We start from the raw sequence: 20,088 nt of genomic DNA, 5'->3' as shown, positions 1-20,088 counted from the left end.
CCTATGTATAGTTATATTTGCTCGACAAAATACTGATAAAGAACAGCTATAACACGTAAGCCCATTCTTACTTATCTTGAAGGAATTTTTCATTTAGTAAAATTTCCAATTACTCAAGCAAAACATTATCATTACAACTACTTCTTTTGATCTTTCTTTTTTAATATGCATTAAACCATAACATCTCTTCACTTGTGCTCCAATGTTAAATATTCTTAAACAGAACATAATCAATAGTCACATTTTATCTTAACTGAAACCTAAAGGGCTCTGTTCCTAGATGTTGAAGAGACAGAAAACAAGGTCAAGAATAATAGCAAATGCTAGTAAAGTGGTCCTAGGAAAAGCTCTCTTGGTATTAAACAGGAGTTTTGCTATCATATAAGTCCCCTCATTTTGTACAAATACATAAAGAAAAAGTTTTAAGTTCTTACCCTATTATGAAATTCATAGTTGGACCAGTAATCAGCACTGCTAAAAGGAATGGGGTATCGGGCAGGGACTGTAACCAAACATCTATTCACTAAATCAGTAAAAAATTTGAATTCTTGGACTTTGTTTCTGGATCCAGCGGCTCTATTATTGGCAAAGACGAGGTAACTGTCAAAAGAAAAATATTATCATTTAGAATAATTAAGCCAGTAATTCTCTAACAAGAAAGCCGACCACCCCTTTCCCCACCATATCCCCTTATTCCAAATCCCGTTCTTTTTTTCTTCTTTTTTTTTTTATTATGGTAAAACATACCTATCATAAAATTTACCATTTTACCAATTTTTTTAAATGTAAACAACACACTTTATAATTCATGAGAAGAAAAATTCTGAAGTAAATTACAAATAATTGGAATTAGATGAAAATGACAGTTCAACAAATACAATTTGCAGTGATGAGATTCAGAAATATCCTACTAAAGCACTGCTTAGTAGGACCACATCCCATTCCTACTGGGAGGGACTGAACTTACTCCATCCAAATCTTCTGCACTATGTCAGATCTCATGGCCACTCCTAACGCTGCCTCGTATGCCTCCACTGTCTCTTTAATACTTGACTGAAGAGGATGACAAAGGCTGTTTAAAAAAACGAAGGAAAACATATTTTATGTCCACAGCTCAATTCAATTAGGTAAAGGAATGAAAGAGTTTACTTTAAACATCACAGATATTATTACAATGGAATCCTTCTTTTGATCTTTTTTCTTCAATAATACAAACCTTAGCATCCCTTCAATTTTGCTTCAATGATTTTAACATCAGGTTAATTTTCACACAGTGTAATTCAGTAACAACAAAGGCAAGCCTAGTAGGCAACATTTCTCTCCACAGTAGATAATGTCTCACCAGTAAATCAGCCACAAATAAGGAACCTGGTGGTTAAACGTTTCATCATCAAAATTCCCTTTACATAAACGGGCTGGAATGTCAAGTGGTCCTGGGATATTTAAGAGATATCTGGAAAAGAAAAAAATCACACTGTTTGAAACTGTATCTATGCACATATGAATTACTAATGCTGAAACCCTCAGTTTCAACTTAAATTTCCATGAAATATTTTACTGGGTAATGAGACTTTATTTTTACATGTGTACCATACCACTTTGGTCACATCTCTAGCATTACATATTTACTATTCTATATCTACATGAATAAAACCTCTCCTAAAATGAATTTTAAAAAATTTATCCCCCAAATTAAACAAACCACCACAATCATCTAATTTAACCCAATTTTAAAAAAGAACAAATGAGACTACCAAGTATCTAAAATTTTCCCACAAAATCTGTATTTTCTTGTTAAAAAAAAAAATTCTGAGTTACAGAACTTGGTACCTGAAAACAAGTCCCCCTCACATACATACGCACGCATACCACCGTATGTTTAATTTTAGACATGATATTAAAGTGCATTCTGTAACATACTGACCCAAAAGGCACTTGTCAAAAAGAGGTCTATAATCAAATAAGATGAGAAATCTGCAAATTACAGCCCCCTCTTAAAAAGCCACAAAAAAGATTAGGATATTAAAGACTCTAAGAAGTCAATCAGTAAAAATATTTATTTGACTTTGACTAACTCAGGATTCCCCCCCGATATATCTGAATCTGTGTATAACATTACCTGCATCTTAAGGAACGATGTTTTTAAAGAAATACATTGATCTCAGCAATGACAATCTAGTTTAACTGTTTGCACTGGATTTAAGAATTATTTCAAGGGACCAAGTTTTAATGGATTGGAGAGGCTGTAAAGGGGCAGGGGAGGCTGGACAGTGACTATAAGAAAGGGGAGAAATGGAACTGCTAGAAGTCAGGTTATCACCCCGACTTGGCCACACCTAGCTCCGTTACCATGAGCTAATCACTTCACTTCTAAGAATACTGGCTCTCTCCACTGAAAATTGAGGTAAGGAAGAAGAGGTAACTTTAATCTATCTAAGACTATGGCTAGGCTAACTTCAGTAAGGTGAATGAGATCCCCAAGTTAACTTTTATGGCTATCCACTAATCTTCAAATTGATTTGAAACACATTAAAATTATCCCATCTAGCTCTTTCTGTCTGTATACTAAATTCTACATATAAATATGTATACATATATATATAATTTATATATATAATTATATATATACTATATATAATTATACAGATATATAGAACTTATACTAAACCATATATAGGAAATGATGGAATCCAACTCTAAATATTACAGTTCTAAGTACTTTGCTTTACAATTTCTTCTCACGAAATTAAAAAAAATTTTTTGAACCTATTAAGAGCATTGACTTTCTCCTATTAATAAGCTTAGGCTCTTCCATAAATTTTAAAAATTTGTATCAATACCAGTAAGCATGGCAATGATGAAAACGCTCACTTACTACCATTCTCTTCATACGTAATTCAAAAAGGATTTCCTAAGTTAACAGGAATGCACACTCTGTAAATAAGAACTTCAAATTTTCTAAATAAACTAAGAACAGGATATCTATTTCTCATAATTCTTGGTTATGAATTAAGACTATTTCCACGAAAAAAATAATAAAAGGAGATGACTTAGTCAATGATGAGATTATCAGGAGGCAGGCCACTTTCAAGTTTTTATTGACACATACTTATTCCGCTGCATTAAGCTGACATCAAGAAGGTCTGCAGGTCACTGACCACAGCTCAAACCGGCAGCATCCTAAGTTAAAACAATTACCTCCCTGCCCAAAGGAAGACCAGAACCAGCAAGTCGTAAAAAAGTTTGGTTCAGCCTTGAATTTCTCCTTTGCTTGAGTTTGAGACATTAAAGCAATCTAATTTAAACCGGAAAAAATCAGCATGGAGAAGCTGAACAACTTCTAAATTTCTTATAGACTAGTTTAATTCTTTCTGGTAATTTGCATTTCAAATTATTCTTTTGTAATTAATTGTAAGATATTAATCTAGACTTAGCAGAGCAGAAAGAATTTCAGAAAGAGTATTAAAATCACTATGTCAGTAAACTGGCTACCATAAGAGGACAGCTGTAAAGACTCAAGACTAGGAAAGAATAGTGACCCCAAACTTTTTTGCCAAATCGCAAATAAAACTGCCATGTTCACAAAATATTCCTGAGTGGATAGACCACAGACTTAACAAAATGTGGGTTATTTTTTAAAATAGGTTTTTATACAACACTGCTATATGGGGTGGGGGTGTGGGGTGGGATACACAGAGAGAGCTCCAAGGAAAAATATACACAAGCATTAGATTTGCTGTATAAATCCAAGATTTTATCTTCACTTATCAGTATTTTCCACAAGAATATTTTTAGGAGATATTCAGCTTACCCCTTCCTCCTCTCAGTTGTTCCTAACATAAAATAATACAACTATGCCATGATAAATATTTTCCTTTTGATGCTGTTTTACTTATGATCAGCAAACTACACTTATTTTCATAAATAAACTTTTATTGGAACACAGCCGAGCCCACTCATTTACATACTGTCTATGGCTGCCTTCCTGCTACAGGAACACAGTTAACCAGTAGTGACAGGCCATATGGCTTGCAAGCCCAAAATATTTACTACCTGGCCCTCAAGGAAAAAAGTTTGCTGATTCCTATAGAGAGATGAGGAGGAAGAAGGAAGAGAACTTTAAAAAGCCTCCCAAAAAACTATTCTTTATGACCTGCTGTGGCCTCCTATTGTTGTTAGAACAAGAACTCACAAGGAAGCAAATAAAGGCAATAAACACAAGGCTCTGTGTTACTGAGAAAGCAATGGTCGAGAAAAGAATCTTCTAAAGCAGCTACTCAACAACATTTCAGAAGTTAAAGCAATTCTCTTTAGAATTTTTTTTTTAAAGGGCAAATTATTTACATCTACTTTAGATCACCAATCCAATAAATTAAAACTCATTGTATCAAAAATCACTGAGACTGTCATGATAATTTGTTGCTACAGTATTAAGTGTTACAATCGACAATGACAATACATTAAAAGCAGAATGAACTACTATGGCGTTAATATGTAACTTCCTTCATTAGTGGCCTTAATCCAAAGACTATAAAGCATCTTACATTTTGTGTCCATTTTTAATAAATTCTACTGCCCTTGTAACAGTTTTGCAAGAGCATGTTCAAGTTAACTTAAAAAAAAAAAAATCAGCCTAAAATGTCATACACCAAAAAACTGGTGATCTTTCCACTGAGCTATGCTGTTTCTCATTCTTCTACAAATCAAGAGTTCTACAAACTTACCGAAACAGATCCAAGTTACTGTACTTCTCAAACCCAGGTTTAAAGAAGGATGCAATAAATTTCCGCAAAAATGGAAGAAGATTATCTCCTTGATCCTATTTTAAAAAGAGAAGGAAGAATATACATTAGGCTTTCAAGGGCAGAAACCTTCCTCTCCCCTCCGCCCCAACTCCTCCACCAAAAAAATCACTGATTATATTAGGTTTTTGAGGAAGTATGGGTAGAGATGACTTCCGTATTCTGATCTCCAAATTAAACTGAACAAACCATCAAACGGTTTAACACTCGGTATACCACGGGCTCAAGTTTCACTCACCATTTTCACCATTTATCTATTAAGCCCTGTTACATGTTTGGCATTATGCTAGGTGTTGGGGGTGGGAGACTCTAAACTGGAATAAGACATGGTCCTTATCCTTGGAGTTCTCAGCAAAGTATAGAAAGCAACTATAAACAAAATTACAAGGTGATGTGATTAAGTACAGTGGTAAAGAACTATCCACGGGGTATTAAGGCAGGGAGAAATACCTAACGGTTAGGGTCAGGAAAAGCATCCTGGAGAGGATGACGCCTGAAACATTTTAAAAAATGTGTAAGAAAATGTGAAACATAAAAATACCATATTTAAGAATTCTGAGTCTTTTTTTTTTTTTTTACCTGCAAGATGAAGAATTTGCACATATGATAAAAAACCTCTGCGTTCTGAGGATTTCTTTCAAATGCAGTAAGCCACACTGTCCTGGCTTTGTCGTGCTGATGTGTTTTCAAGTATAAAGCAACAAGTGATTCCAACAACTGGCAGTTCATGGGACATGATTCCAATAAACATTTACACAGCTCCACTGCAGCCTCATACCTTCACAAGAAAAACACACATCTAAACACATGAAAGAATCCATTTTTAATACAAGGTTAACTGCTTGTCAGTTAAGTTTTACCTCTTGAGAAGCTGGTGCAAAGCAATCATGTTTGTGTAAAGTGGAACACAGACCTCTACTCTTTCCTCAACAGCAAGGCTCTCATCTGTGCAAGCTTTCACCGCATCTATCCAAAAACATTGCAATAACATGAATCAAACACTGAATGAATTATTTGACTGTGTAAACTCTCAGACAGCCTATTCTTTTGTTTGACCATCACTTATTCACCTTTACTAAACTCTCGGCTTTCACACATAAGAAGGCATTTCAGGTATCTCCAAACTCATAAAAAAAATGTAATCTCTTACCCTCATCTTCCTGTTAAGAATAAAATATCCAATATAAGCTCTCACACCTAAACAAGTATCCTGCATTTAATCTATAGCCATTTAAATGTCTCCCCCTAAACTAGGTCTTTTCCTTACTTCTTTAAAACACTTATCCCTTTGTAAAGAGTCCTTTACTTGGTCTTGCTGCTTCTTAGAGAACGGTCCTCCAGTGTTTCCCTCTGTACAACTCTCACCATTTCCTCCTTGCCCAGTCATGGTATGACTTCCCAGATTTGCTGAGTTTAAAAGTGAATGTCATTCTGAAACAGCACTTCCGAAGTTCACTTATATGGATCCTACCTAAACAAACACTATCTCTACATTCATTTTATCTGATTAGCATGATAATGTTCTTCCTCTTCTTTTTAATTTCTTCTTGCCTCTGCTTCCAAGTGACTATTTATATTTTCTCTTGGTCTCATTCACTGTCCCAGTTTTCTCTTTTTCCTCTTTCTGCTATACTTTGAAATCTCTATTTCCTCAAAGGAAATCTCATAGCTTCAACTATTGAATAACTTACTGCAAGAGCACATAAAAAACTCTAAAGCACTATGTAACATAATTTCTGTGTTGATAATTTTCAACTACATTTCTCTATCTATAATTGTCCATTTATACTTCCTTATTTCCTTCTGCCAACAAGCATTTCCACTTGGGTGACCAATTATCATTTACGAATACCACTCCTACTACCAAAATCAGTCTCTTAATTCACCAACTTTCTATTAATACACTTTCCTTTTCCCAATCTCAAAACTCTGAAATCATCTTTGACTATTTCTTCTCTTCTTCCCTGACACCTGATCTGTCCCCTATCTCTATGTGGTAACTAAAATGTCTCCAACGCATACATTCTTTTCTGGGTTTCTTTTTTTGTGTGCCTCAGTTACGGCCATCAGTTTCTGGTTGATTTTCTTACCCTTGGTATCATTTCTCTCCAACACTTTCTTCCTTCCCTCCTTCCTTCCTTCCTCCCTCCCTCCCTTCTCTTCCCTTCTTCCTTTCTTCCTTTCTTCCTTTCTTCCTTAAAGAAACTCTACTGCCACCAAGTCTACTACATTCCAAAGTTCCTGAAAATCTGTTATCATTCCACTTATCAAGCTTAATTCCTACTATTATCCAGCACAAAAGTCTCACTTTGATAAGGACTCTCCCTTCTTCTAATCTCCATTCAAATCCACTGCACCAACCCCTGTTGTTTCTGTTTACTTAGCTCCTCTAACAGGAATGGCCTTCGTTTCCTTCCTTTCTCCTCTGGTTCATTCAATAAACATTTACTAAGCACTCAGTACAATGCCAGACATTACAGGCCCTTGAGAGAGAAAGAAATAAGACAAGAGTCCCATCTTTGAGGAGGCCCACCTTGTTGGTCACATCATAGTCAAGCTTCAAGGTCCAGCTCCAAGTCCTAATTTTTCTAAGAATACGTCCCTGATCATGCCCAGACCTACAATAATTTCTTCCCTTCAGATTTACGGCCTGTACCATGTAATTCTCTGAACCACAGATCTCTCCTCTAAGTACAGAATTTAGACTATATACTAATACACAGTTATATGGCCTTATACATTTAATAGTTGTATCAGATGTATAGACTTTACCTTCTGAGTGGGTTATATACTTACTAAGTATAATAGAATGGAAAAGGCTTTAGACCTTATTCCATAGCAGATACCTCAGTATGTAGCAGCGATCGAACTCACTGACTGATGGAGAAAATATTAATTACTTGAAACAATAAGATGCAGTCTTTTAACTTTCCCCTTCATAGACTGCTTCACAAAATGTACCTGGTTCTATGATTCAATCAAGTCATTGAATCTATACAAGCCATATTATGTACGTATTCAGCTGATATCCTCTGCCACAAGCAGAAAAACTAATTATGTCATGTAGTGCAGTTCCTGGCTTTCACAGATGCCAATGCCCATCTTACCTGACTCAACCCTCAACCTTTTAAGCACTTATATAATAAAGTGTGAAAACTACAACTCTAATAGATAAATTTGTTTCACTTAATTATAAAGAATCATAATAAGGGACAAGTTGGTGTTCTAAATAATTCAGAAACACTTATCCTTACCTTCAAAAACCGCTAACAACATGTCAGGATTAGTCTTTACATCTTGAACTGCTTGCCATGGCATTACAAATGGTTCTATGTTAACAATTCTTGAAGGATTGGCATTAGATGGATCATAAAATTTTGAAGGGAGAACGTTGAATTCAACAAGATGTATGTAGGCCAGCCATGCCAAACATCGATCACTTGTTTTAAGGTATTCAGCTACTATTCCATCATTAGCCAATTTCAATGCATTCTAGGTAAAATGGAAAAATAATCTGAAGGTGTTTTTAAAAATATTCCTAATAAGATTCAACTGTAAAGGCAAAGAAGATTAAAATTGTTTTATTTCTTTGGCATGGTTCTTAAACACCTAAGTCAAAATTTTGATAGTCACAAATTTTTTAACGAAAAAAACTCTTTAGAGATATCAATACAAGATTAACATAATTTTTACTATGCTAAAGTTTATGACATAATTAACGAAAAAATTATTTACTTGTACATTTTAAGTGTCTTGATATTCAAAATCTAGTATGATAAAAACAGTTAAACACACACACACACCCCTACACACACAAGAAGAACCCACCAAATCCATACAGAAAATTTTTACTATGGACTAATTTTTCCCCTTATGGTTTAAATACTGACATTTATTCTGGTGGGTATTCTACATATACCATTTTCATTTAAGCCTTATCAACACTCTAAAAAAGAATATTCCCACTAAGCAAAGAAGTAAACAGTCATAAACTTCCCCTAATTCACACAATTTACTAGTAAGTAGGAGAAAAAGATTCAAATCTAAAGCCTGTGTACTTATCATTAAACAACGCTACCTCTACTGTTTTAAACCTTTAAAAAATTCTCTACAAAATGTAACTTAAAGCCGTAATAAACGTTTACCTGTAAAATTGCAAGTGCACTTTGGCATCTTCCAGTAAATATGTGTAGCTGAACTCTAAACAGAAGAGCCTCTAAAAGCTGAAAGGACAGAATATCCGATGTTTCCTGCTTGGCTGCTCCCATCAGGAACTCCACCATCCTCTCACATACGTAATCCTTTTCTTCAAAGGTGCTTTCTAGGTGCAGAAACTGACCAAAGGGATTTCCTGTGATCATTTCTGCTTCATAAGAATAAACTACAACTACAGATTTCTCACATTTCATTAAGAAACTGTCTCACAGTAAAAATTCAACTCCTGTAAAAAGGATAATTACAAATACGTATGAACTCATCTTCCAGTGCTATACCTAGATTTCCCCTTCTACAAGTTGGAAAGTGGAATTGGATGAAAACTAAAACAATACAGATACACACTCAGAATTATCACTGAAGCAACTTCACCTCTCCTCTCCTTTAATCAATGGGTAAACGGCAGCAAGACCATGATGGATTGCTAAAAGCTCGCATTTATGATCACACACAATTGGCATTGCTCAGGTGTGTGACTGTATATAAATATTGAGATAGTATGCATGGAAGAAATATGTGGCAAAATAATAAAAAGACTTAATCAAGAAATTAAGAGGTCCTTTGAAGTCCAAACAACTTTAAAGAAAAACATTTCACCCTATAACATGTGGTGATCAATAGCATTAACTTTGGTACAAGGCTCCGGGTTAAAAAAAATCAAGCATCTTCCACTGTCCAAATCTATTCAATAACTGAGTTAGGAGAGTGAGAGTGAGAGTGGTAAGTTCATTTATTAAGGGATATCATGTTATTCAAATCTCTCTGTTCTAAATTTCAGTTAGCAAGTAAATAATAGATCTGACAGTAAGAATGAGGAAAAACCCATTTTTTTCACCAAATCTTTTTAACTTGGCAAGGTTCAATATTAGTATGATTTACAGATTAAGATTATTTCCGTAAATTATGAGGACAGATAATAAAAGATCAAAATGTTTCATGGCTTCCATAAAAATGTCATACAAATATACAAAAAAAATTTTTAATTATTTTCAGGTGCTCTGCAAAAAATTTACTTCACTTTGCCCAAACTAAAACTACTTAATAGGAAAGTGTAAAATGTTTTTAAATGTTTATATTTTTTCATTACCAATAAAGTGAACAACAACAACAACAAATCACCTCTTCACTAAATATTTTCTGATTTAGAGAAGAGGCTACTAGACAGCGAGAGTAAGGCTATTATTATATCTGATGCAGATAAAACATACGATCTATTAAGCTACATAGCAATATTTAAGATGACCTAAAGAATTATGGTATGTCTCACACACACGACTTTATCTTTTCTACTCACTGTCCAAAAACTTTGATAATCAGGAGCATATTCAACAGCTGTTTCACACATTTCCTGCACCTCTTCCTTGGTTCCTCTTTTTGAGAACAATCTGAGGTAATGGCACCAAATTTCTGGATTGTCTTTGTTGTTTTCCAAAGCTCGAGCCAGAACATTTAAAGCAGAATCCAGAGACTCTGAACACAGCCTACATGTTTAAAAGAAAAAGCAGGAGCATCTTTTTTTTTCCTTTAACGCTTGAAAATACTTTTAAATCAGTCTAGTCTAATAAGTCAACTTTTTAATTCCATTTTCTATTAGAACTTACCATAAGGCTAGAATAACCTATGACAAAGGGAGGTAGATCAGGATTTTAAATCACATCTGTCCCAAAAAGGTCCTGCCTTCCCACAGGCCCAACAATTCCTTTTAAAGTGGATGTTCAAGGAGCATTTACCAGACAAAAACACAGTGTTATAAAACCACTAGATTATCAAACTTCAAATGTGCTTTATGTCCATATTCAGCAATACCTTTTATGATGTGCACTGGTCTGGGAATGGGAAAAGTTAAACAATTCCCCCTCAAGGCCAGCTACTGCCAGCACAAAATAATCAAAGCTTTCAATATAATAGTTCTTTTCAGCAGTCAAGGTCTTGCTATCTCTTGGAGAAGATAATTGTCTCTCATGATCCTATTCATAAAATTATGTACAGTTTTGTTGGCCTTCACTCAGTCAATGAGTCAGAAAAGAAAACACTGTAACTTATCCCATTAACATGAAAATGACACACAAGTCAAGTTAAACAAGCCCCATGTTCAGGTATGTGTGATGTATTAGCATTCTGTAGCGCTACCTTAAAAATGTTTTTATTCCAAGTTTTAAGATAGAGTAGGCTGTTTAAAAAAAAAAACCAAAAAGTGAACTATTAAAATTCTAAAACTATAGTAACAAAAGATTACTCCTGGTAATAAAAGATTATTCTCGGCAATCCTATCAACAAGCAGGAGTTAGAAAATGCACTTATGTTATAGGAGCTGTCACTTTTGAGATAAATCACTATTTATCTTATTTGAACATATATAATACCACACAGAAAAAAGTCAATTCACTAGAATTTAGAAGTTCTTAGATAAGCTTTAAATCTCCAAATGAAAATTGACATAAAATTTAATCTGTTCCACTGTGATTTTACCATAATTTTATTAAGAGATTACGATTACCTGACTTACTAAAAAGCCCTATAATTAATTCTTAGACCACTCAGAATTTACCATTTTAACTAATACTACTTTGAAGTAAGAGTCTACTAAAGTTAAAAACTGTAGCTAATTTATTAACTATACACTAATCATGCACATAACTCAAGAGCTAATCTTAAACTTTTTCTAATAGCTCTTAACCAATAAAGTGCTTTCGCCTTTGTCAAAACACAGAGATCCACTGATACTAGGAAGGAAACCTGATTATCAGAGATGAAATAAACTTTAAACATAAAAATATAAATGTGCAACAGTTTACACAAAGATCAGAAGGGGACCTACCCCTCATTTTGATTCAAGTACTTGTATGCAAGCTTGAGCCAAAGTTGTACATGAGAAGGATTTTCCAACACACTTGCTTCTAAATTAGCAATGTCATCAGTCTCATTTGTAAAGTATCTGACATCATCTGGAGTGACAACTGTATCCAAAGCTGGAACATTTATTCGGTTCTCCGGCTGGAAGGCTATAAGGACAAGTATTATTAGCTTCTAATTTCTCTAATCCACAGACTCGAGAAAAAAATCAATTGGCCTCATCTTTAAAATAATCTAAAAATCTAAAGCTCATAGCTTTCAGGTAGAGTGATCATACAGTTTATTGTCCAAACTAGGACACTTCTAAGAGTGAAAAATGACCTCCCTACTCTAAGGGTGACATCATCTGACAATTCACATTCATTAAATTGTAAAAGAAAATTGTAATTGAAGATGATTTATTCCAATATATTGAAATTAGTGAAAAAGTGTTACATTAATGTAAATAAGCACGAGAGCATATCTGCTAATCCACAAATAGTAAACAAAATACGTGAATTTAAGATTACAGTGCAAGATATGCTCGACAGTAAGTCACTCATTCAGATACTACTTTGTTCATTCATTTGTCCCTTCATTCTGTGAGGCTACTGCACGTCAGAAAACACAGACTCCGAGATGAGATAAAACAGAACGCCTGCGCTCAAGAAGGACACAGGCCAGGCAGCCACACTGCTCCCCTCTCCTCACTCAAGTAGGCTTAGCAGTATCCAAAGCTGTCACATTTACTAAAGAGTGATCCTTACGTTTACTAGACAAGGGCCATGAATACAAAACGTCCTGCAGTATAACGAGCAGTCTAGCATAAGGAAGACTAATTGCCTCAAAATGCCAAGTGGCATTACTATTTAAAAAAAAAAATGAGATAATTTTTAAGAGCTAGCAGACTACACTAAGAGATTAGTAAAGTGTTAGACAAAGATGGAGCACCACAATGTAATGATGTGGGATCTTAAATTACTTCTCACCATACTTAATTGGTCCTGTAGATTGTTCCTCATCGCTACTGAAATTATTCTCTGAAATAGGTTTTCTCCAGAACTTTGGCTTCCACTTTCTTTTATCTTTGTAGGTTGTAAATGGAGGTGCTAAAGTAGATAGGAGAAGACTGTTAGTTAACAGAACTAGTCTTTCATAGTTTTGAAGGCTACCCAAACAATACTGAAAAAAGAGCTAAATTTAGTCTATTGTGTTACTCAGAAATTACTTTTTTTTTTAACACACTGAGGACATAATGCCAAAAAATGTGCTCTCCTAAACTATAAGGTCCTTTTGAATGAGAGACAGACATATATATACTCACTGTGGCCTTTACTTTCATTGATATTGCTAACAAGGAGAACAGCCATCTGGTCCATTGACATTCGATCTTTGTTTACTCCAAAAAGTTTCTCAACATATTTCTCTGGAATTAGAAAAATGCTATTGTCATAAAAAACAGGGTTTACAGACATGAGGCTAATTAAAGAGTATGAAGAGAATAGCTTAAGAATTAAAGGTAAGTAAATGATACTAGTCAAAAACATCTATGGTCTTCTAAAGGACAAGGCCTACATTATCTTAACTTCTGCAGTGAATCCTACCATTTCATGTACCCAATTTGGGCTTTAAAAAAAAAAGTATTTCCTGAAAGATACTAAACAAGTAAGTGAAGATTAAAGTCTCAGATTGGCACTGATTAAATAGATTCAGTGACACTGTAATCATTCTAGGTTGTGATAAAACTGAATTTAATAAACACCAAGTCCCTTACTTCCAAAACACTTATGGTTTAAGGCACTAAATCTGGGGAAAAGCTTAACAGTATTTAATCACAATATCTGACAGTAATCTACGCTTTCTACAGTGTCAAAGTGTAAAAAGTCCTTTTTTATTCCACTGTAGAATTTGAAACTACAGTCATCTCAACTTCTACCACCCTCCTCTATTTTTGAAAACAGTAATAAATAAAAACAGGGCCTATTTTTAAATCACTGGTAAAATTTCTATACAACTATGTTAACATATTCTTCTAAATAAACTGAAACATTTAGAAGAGCTCCGTCAAAAGAACTTTCCACAGTAATGGAAATGTCTTATCTGCACAGTCCTACTGGTAAGCACTTACCACCACCAAGCTCAACAGCGGCTACCGAGCATTTGAAATGTGGCTAGTGCGACAGAGGAAGTAAATTTTCATTTTAACTAACTTAAATTTAAAGACCAACATATGGCTAGTGACTACTGTACTAAACAAAGCAGACCTAGATAAAGTGTCATAGATGAATGCACTGAATTCTTACAGCTATTTGAAGATGTCAACAACAATGGAATATAACAGTTTTAAACTGCCTAAATTCAAACTGTCACTTGGGAAACAAGAGGTCTTTAAAAACCTGCTGCAGCAGCAATTTCTTCATCGGTGCTTGTCTCTGAGCAACCAATCAAAGACAGATTATATGACAGAATGTCCTGGAATAGCTGTTTTCGGCTAAGTGTATAGTCTTGTGTATGCTGCCTAAAATAAAATAACAAGAAAAGATAATCATATATATATATATATATATACACATATATATATCGGAGCTAAATAACCAAGACAGTCTTTTAAATTATAAAATGTTCACAAATAAGAACTACTTACCATTGACAGTCATCATCATTACACGTTCCTGTTAAATCAAAACGGCAGAAACACTGATCCGGTTCGATCATATTACTATATGATACTGAGCTTAGGGGAAGTTTTTCCTTGGTTCGATAGTATGGACTAAATCTAAGGAGAAGAAAGGCAGACAGGCACATTATGATGCTCAATAAACATTCCTTAGAAAAATTCTTTTTAATTTTTCTCTTCCTCAATCCAAGTTTCTACACTTTGAGCTTACTATTTATCTACTTCCTTAATATGAAAATTAACTCTAGGAAACAACCAGAATATTGAGTGATGGGGACAAGTTACTTTTACACCCAGGACATAAAATGCCTGAAATAGAAAATGAAAAACAAAAATACCCTGTATTTTAAAAGTAGTGTTTTCTCACCACATGATAAAATGCTATACAATACTGGTATTTCTTGCACACATCACCAGCCAATCAAAACACTACAGAAAAAGTCTATACTACCCGATAGGTGCTTTGCAATTTTATGACTAAATCATATCAATTCAACAGCTTCTGGAAGTCTTTTAAAAAGACAAACCTCCCATGAAGTTAATCATCTGAAAATGTCAAATCAATTTATGAAAGCTGGCCAATGCATTCCTTACAGTAACAGTAAAACTAAAAAAATAAAAATTAAAAATTCTCTAAGATGCCAGTTATTTTCATAAAATCTTCCAGAATTTTTCACAGTTCCACAAGTAGCCAGAAATTAGGATCTGGTAAGAATTAATAAGCCCAGGAGTGAGTTAGACCAATCACTTCCTATTTGGTTCAAGTCTGACAACAAGACACGTAATTTCTATATTCCCTGAAAGAATAAGTCCACTCTTTAGTGGCCATGATTCAGTTTTTTTCATCGTCATCATACATTCAAGGATGAGATATCATTAAGAACAAGAAGCAATCCTGAAACTCAAGCTTACTGAATCTTTCTTCTATACCTGTAAGACTTAAAAACTAGAAGGGGACTATGGTAGGGTCTAAATGGACATGGCTTCACTTCTGCTGCTTTACTCTGTGCTGTCACAAAATCCACATCCACCGAAATCTCCTGGAAGAGAAAATAATACCTTCATAAGGCAAACAGGGCTACAGTGAATTCTATAGATTTTATGAAGAATATGAAATGTTCGGTTACCTGACCACACAAAACCTTGTCTGTAATGCCTGTGGTGGTTTTTAAAATCAGTTGTTTTAAGCTGTCAGCTTTTAAATATAATTTTTGCAATTCACCAATTTTTAACCCTAGAAAAAGTTCTGGTTTTTCAACTGTACTTTTAGGTTTGGTTATACATTCTTTGTTAGGTGTATCCGTGTGCTTAAGGTTAGGCTTAGTAAAAGAATTGGATTCTAAGAAGGATCTTCTCCGTTCTCTGTTTGAACCAGACAAAATCTCATCATCAATATCATTTTCCTCCGTGTCCAGACTTAATTTATCTTGAGTCAGATCATGAAGTGAAGGTTGAGGTAAAGAAAATTCAGGTTCCTCTTCCACAAGTGGAGCGATATTTTGTTGTTCCTTTGCTTTAAGAGCCCTGGCTTCTTTTAGTTTCTGAATTTTCAGGGCATATTCATATTCAAGCTTTTGTAATCGTCTTTTTTCCATAGCAATTAGTTCTGCTGAATGCTTTCTTGGACTTGATATTGGAGAATTGTCCAGTCTCATCATTTTGTTTGGCTGGAAGAAAAGATGATACCAGTATTTTATATTCCTATGATTTTATAAACAATTTTTGGTAAGATAATTATGCTATCCCTACAATACAATGCCAACATTATAAAACTAAATCAATAATGAGAATACAAGTTTCACAAATGCGTCCAACAGTTTTGCTAGTTAATCTATGATGTACAAAAAACAAACAAACAAAAACCCAGTGAAAATAAATTTAAAAACAAGCTTCCAAAAATGTGGATGTCATTTAAAAACAAAGCTTTAATCTTATTCTCTTTGAATATGCAGAAAGAAGTTTGAACTTTTAAAACATCTCTTACCCTCAAAAGTATCTCTAAAACCTTCCCATTTCCAAAAATAAAATATTTCTATAAACAACTTACTCCAAGGCGATCCTGTTCCAGTTTACGTTTTCCTATCTCTTTACTAGCCACTGCCTTTGCCCGAGCAAGTTCTTCTCCATACTTCAGAGTCAAAGCTTTCTTAATTGTAACACGTTGTTGAACTTTGTGAATCTAAAATATAAGGTAATTCTGCAAATGTAAATCTCGGGAGAGGAAATATCTTCTTAAACATAGTAGCTTTAGGGTATTCAACTGAAAATTAAAATACGCTAATAGTAGGTCTCAGTGGAGAATAATATATAGGTTACACATTATGATGGCTTTGGTTTATGATTTTATTAAAAATTTGGCCTAAAAAAATGTGTAGCAAACATGAGACTATATTTTCATTTAAAAAAAGAACATTACTTGTTCCTGAAGCTTCTTCAAAAACATTCTGTTGACACTGAGGATTTTCTCTGTTGCCTGAAGCTGTTCTGTAAGTTTTGTAATTTTTGTTTCAGCATTCCGAACAGATTCTTTTTTCTTGGCTTCTTGCTGTACTAGATTCTTTAAAACAGATTCATCTTTCATCAAGAGAATCCTAATTGGGAAATAACAAAATTCATACTGTTTTTCTAAACTAGTGGACTAACATCATAAGAATAAAAAACTTAAATAGTAGTAGCTCATTTTTAAAAATACACTTATGATACACAGGTGAGTATTTTAGTGGATAAGCATTTTCATATTCATCAACTGTGTAAGTTTTCAGATAGATACTGTTACATTTTATGAAAGCAGCTATGAGCCTGATCTTAAAAAAAAAATCATGTGTCTGGGTAATATGAATTACAGTTGAAAAGCTATTAATAATAAACGTTCAATCTGGCCCTATATGACTTCTGACGAATGAGGACTTAAGACAGAAAATTGCTGTTTAGCTTCATTTATAATGCTAATATACACACAAATAAACATCTTATAAACATCATCAAGCACATTTAATTAACTTATAATATCTATCTCAATTTTATCTAAAGCAAGGCAAGGAAGGGGAAAAGGAAGTCTAAATTTTTTTAAGGCAGTCTAATTTTTAACTAATCAACAGATGTAAAGTTTGAAACTGAGAAGAAAAAAAAAACAGGACAAAAAGACAAATTTATGGATGTAGATTTTCATCTTTTCAACTACTAAATACTATGGTTAAAAAAATGAAGGATCTTTTGCAGAAAGTTACCATATTTCAACAGTCACAACTGACATCTAGAATGAGTCATAAAGACAGAGAATATGTGATAGAGAGGATGGGGAGTACAATGACAAAGAATTTTCTAAAAATCTTTTCATCTCTTACAAAAGTTACTAAAGAAATAGAATCTAAATGAATTTAAACTCTTTTAAAACACATACAATACCATTTCTCATTGATAATTTTGGAGATTTACGGTCACCATAATATTTTATCTATAAAGAATATTTTTCAGAGCTCTAATATCAGATACATCTCACCATTACTGCACATCAATTTTTATAATAACACCGTATTTGATCATGTCTTACTGAGGAGACTGAGTAATGACTATTTCCAACTATCAGGTCCATCTTTTACAGTAAAAATGTGCTTCCAATAAAGGTATTTCAAAAAACATGCCAGAGGTTTTAAAGAAAATTTCAAAATGAGGAGTTTCATAAATGCTTTTCGCAATGAATAAGCCACAGATAAATCTGAAGGGGAAAACTCTCCTTTGAATCCCTGATACTCTTATTTAAACAGAAATACTATTACTTTATGTAAATGTACAATTCAACAAAATGACAGCCTTCTATAACTCTAAGTAAAAGAAACTAGCAATTATACAGTGTACTTATTATTACTGACACACACCAGAAAAATACATCCCTCTAATGCAGGAACATTTAGATACATGCAGTATTTAATTGGATGATAAGACTCACCTATGTTTTTTAAGTTTTGCTTCTGCATCTGTGACCTGCTTAGTAACCATTGCTATCCTGCCAATCCCATCAATCTCCGCATCAGAGTTTGCTGGGGATGATGGGCTTGTCTTCAGCTGATCTGATTTAATCAAACGCTGTTTCTCACGACTGAAATAACCAATAAGAGCTGATAAACTATATCAAAGAACAGACTGAAATTATTTTTCTTTAAAGATGTTTCTATTTCATAAAATAAAAATATTAACTAAGTGACTAACATACTAACAACACCCATGATGACCAATATGCATGACCCAAGTTGACATTCAAAGTTCATAGTGTAGTTCTCCCTAACAGCTTTTACCCTTTTCTAAGCTGTTTTTATCTCAGTGCTTCACTGTATTCAAGTCTACAGATGATCATCTGGCTCCCCCTCCTGTGCAAGTTACAAAAACATTAACTGTGCATCTTGGATAAAACCACCATCTTCATTCCCCAATGCCAATAAACTGTATACAGAGTAAGCACTGAAAAAGTACATATCTTTAAAGCTAATTACATAAAATGCCACTTACTTGGCAATCTCTTCCTTTAACAATCTATATTCAATCTTCTTTTCTTCAGGCAAAGCTTCAGGTGTTCGCATGGGATCATTTTCTTTTTCAGATTTTGGAGGTACTTTCGGCTTTGAAGCTTGCTAGAAAACATTTGAAGTCAACCAATCAACAGCTTTCATAATCCCACACTAAGATCCATGTTTTCTATTACCCTTGCACATTTATATACTTTTAGAAATAAATGAGTTTCTTCATCATTATTTTCTATAACTTTTTAAACAAAAATGATGCTGGTCATTAACCACCAAATTAATTAATTGTACAAATCCACTAAGTGGTTAAGAGCTACAGTTTGAAAATAACTGAACTAAACCATATCGAAACAACAGCTGCAATTAGGAATAGGGATAAAAGTTATACTTAGATCATACACTTAAATAAAAAAACGATTTTCTGACAATGTAATTCCAAAACAATAAATTTCCTTAGTGCAGAGGACAATTATCTACACAGGTTTACTATTTTGAAGAAGGGAGTTAGTCAACTGGAAACAAAAAAAGGGGATTTTTAATAGTTATATCTATCTAAATTTATATACACTTCATTATACAAAGTCCTAATAATACAAACTACTTTAAAAAATCTAAAACTCTGGTGTATAATTTTCAGGGGGAAAAAATGAACTTTAATGACTATCAACAAATCACTTTTCTTTTCATCTTTCATTGCTAAGCTTACCTCAGCAGTTCGTCTTGCTTCTTTAATCATGGACTCCAATCCACCAAAAACACTATTGGTTGACTTTGACGCCTCTCCATCAGATTCACTATCATCTGAATCATTTAGTGTTACAACCACTGATTTATGTTTTGGAAGCTGCAAAGACAGTGTATTTGTTATTCTTGATGATGAAAGTATCTCTATCCTCTTCTTGATACTACCACAATTACCTTGGACAAGTCACTTAACATGGTCTTGGACAAGTCACTTAAACTCTTTGAATTTTAATCCATAAAAACAATGGGTTCCAAGTAGCTAGTCTATGGTTCCTTCTGTTTATATTGCATTAATTGATTT

The 20,088-nt window shown here is 33.8% G+C and overlaps 1 protein-coding gene across 1 annotated transcript in view; it reads right to left on the bottom strand.

The window, feature by feature from the left end:
* ZFC3H1 (zinc finger C3H1-type containing) overlaps window positions 1–20,088 on the bottom strand; it is a 46,574-nt gene that overhangs the window by 4,447 nt on the left and 22,039 nt on the right. Inside the window, exons 10-30 of the mRNA XM_010958866.3 lie at window positions 19,750–19,887; window positions 19,030–19,151; window positions 18,473–18,622; window positions 16,943–17,117; window positions 16,574–16,705; window positions 15,654–16,193; window positions 15,457–15,566; window positions 14,494–14,625; window positions 14,246–14,367; window positions 13,174–13,275; window positions 12,839–12,958; window positions 11,836–12,019; window positions 10,312–10,498; window positions 8,948–9,136; window positions 8,057–8,294; window positions 5,663–5,768; window positions 5,382–5,580; window positions 4,725–4,819; window positions 1,343–1,453; window positions 968–1,072; window positions 435–600 (exon numbers count right to left, since the gene is read on the bottom strand). Coding sequence (XP_010957168.1) covers window positions 435–600; window positions 968–1,072; window positions 1,343–1,453; window positions 4,725–4,819; window positions 5,382–5,580; window positions 5,663–5,768; window positions 8,057–8,294; window positions 8,948–9,136; window positions 10,312–10,498; window positions 11,836–12,019; window positions 12,839–12,958; window positions 13,174–13,275; window positions 14,246–14,367; window positions 14,494–14,625; window positions 15,457–15,566; window positions 15,654–16,193; window positions 16,574–16,705; window positions 16,943–17,117; window positions 18,473–18,622; window positions 19,030–19,151; window positions 19,750–19,887 — 3,423 coding nt within the window. The remainder of the gene's footprint in view (window positions 1–434; window positions 601–967; window positions 1,073–1,342; window positions 1,454–4,724; window positions 4,820–5,381; window positions 5,581–5,662; window positions 5,769–8,056; window positions 8,295–8,947; window positions 9,137–10,311; window positions 10,499–11,835; window positions 12,020–12,838; window positions 12,959–13,173; window positions 13,276–14,245; window positions 14,368–14,493; window positions 14,626–15,456; window positions 15,567–15,653; window positions 16,194–16,573; window positions 16,706–16,942; window positions 17,118–18,472; window positions 18,623–19,029; window positions 19,152–19,749; window positions 19,888–20,088) is intronic.

This window comes from Camelus bactrianus, chromosome 12, assembly GCF_048773025.1.
Source record: "Camelus bactrianus isolate YW-2024 breed Bactrian camel chromosome 12, ASM4877302v1, whole genome shotgun sequence".
Lineage (NCBI taxonomy): Eukaryota > Metazoa > Chordata > Mammalia > Artiodactyla > Camelidae > Camelus > Camelus bactrianus.
Note: the sequence above shows the minus strand (reverse complement) of the source record. Positions and strands in the feature narration are given on the sequence as shown.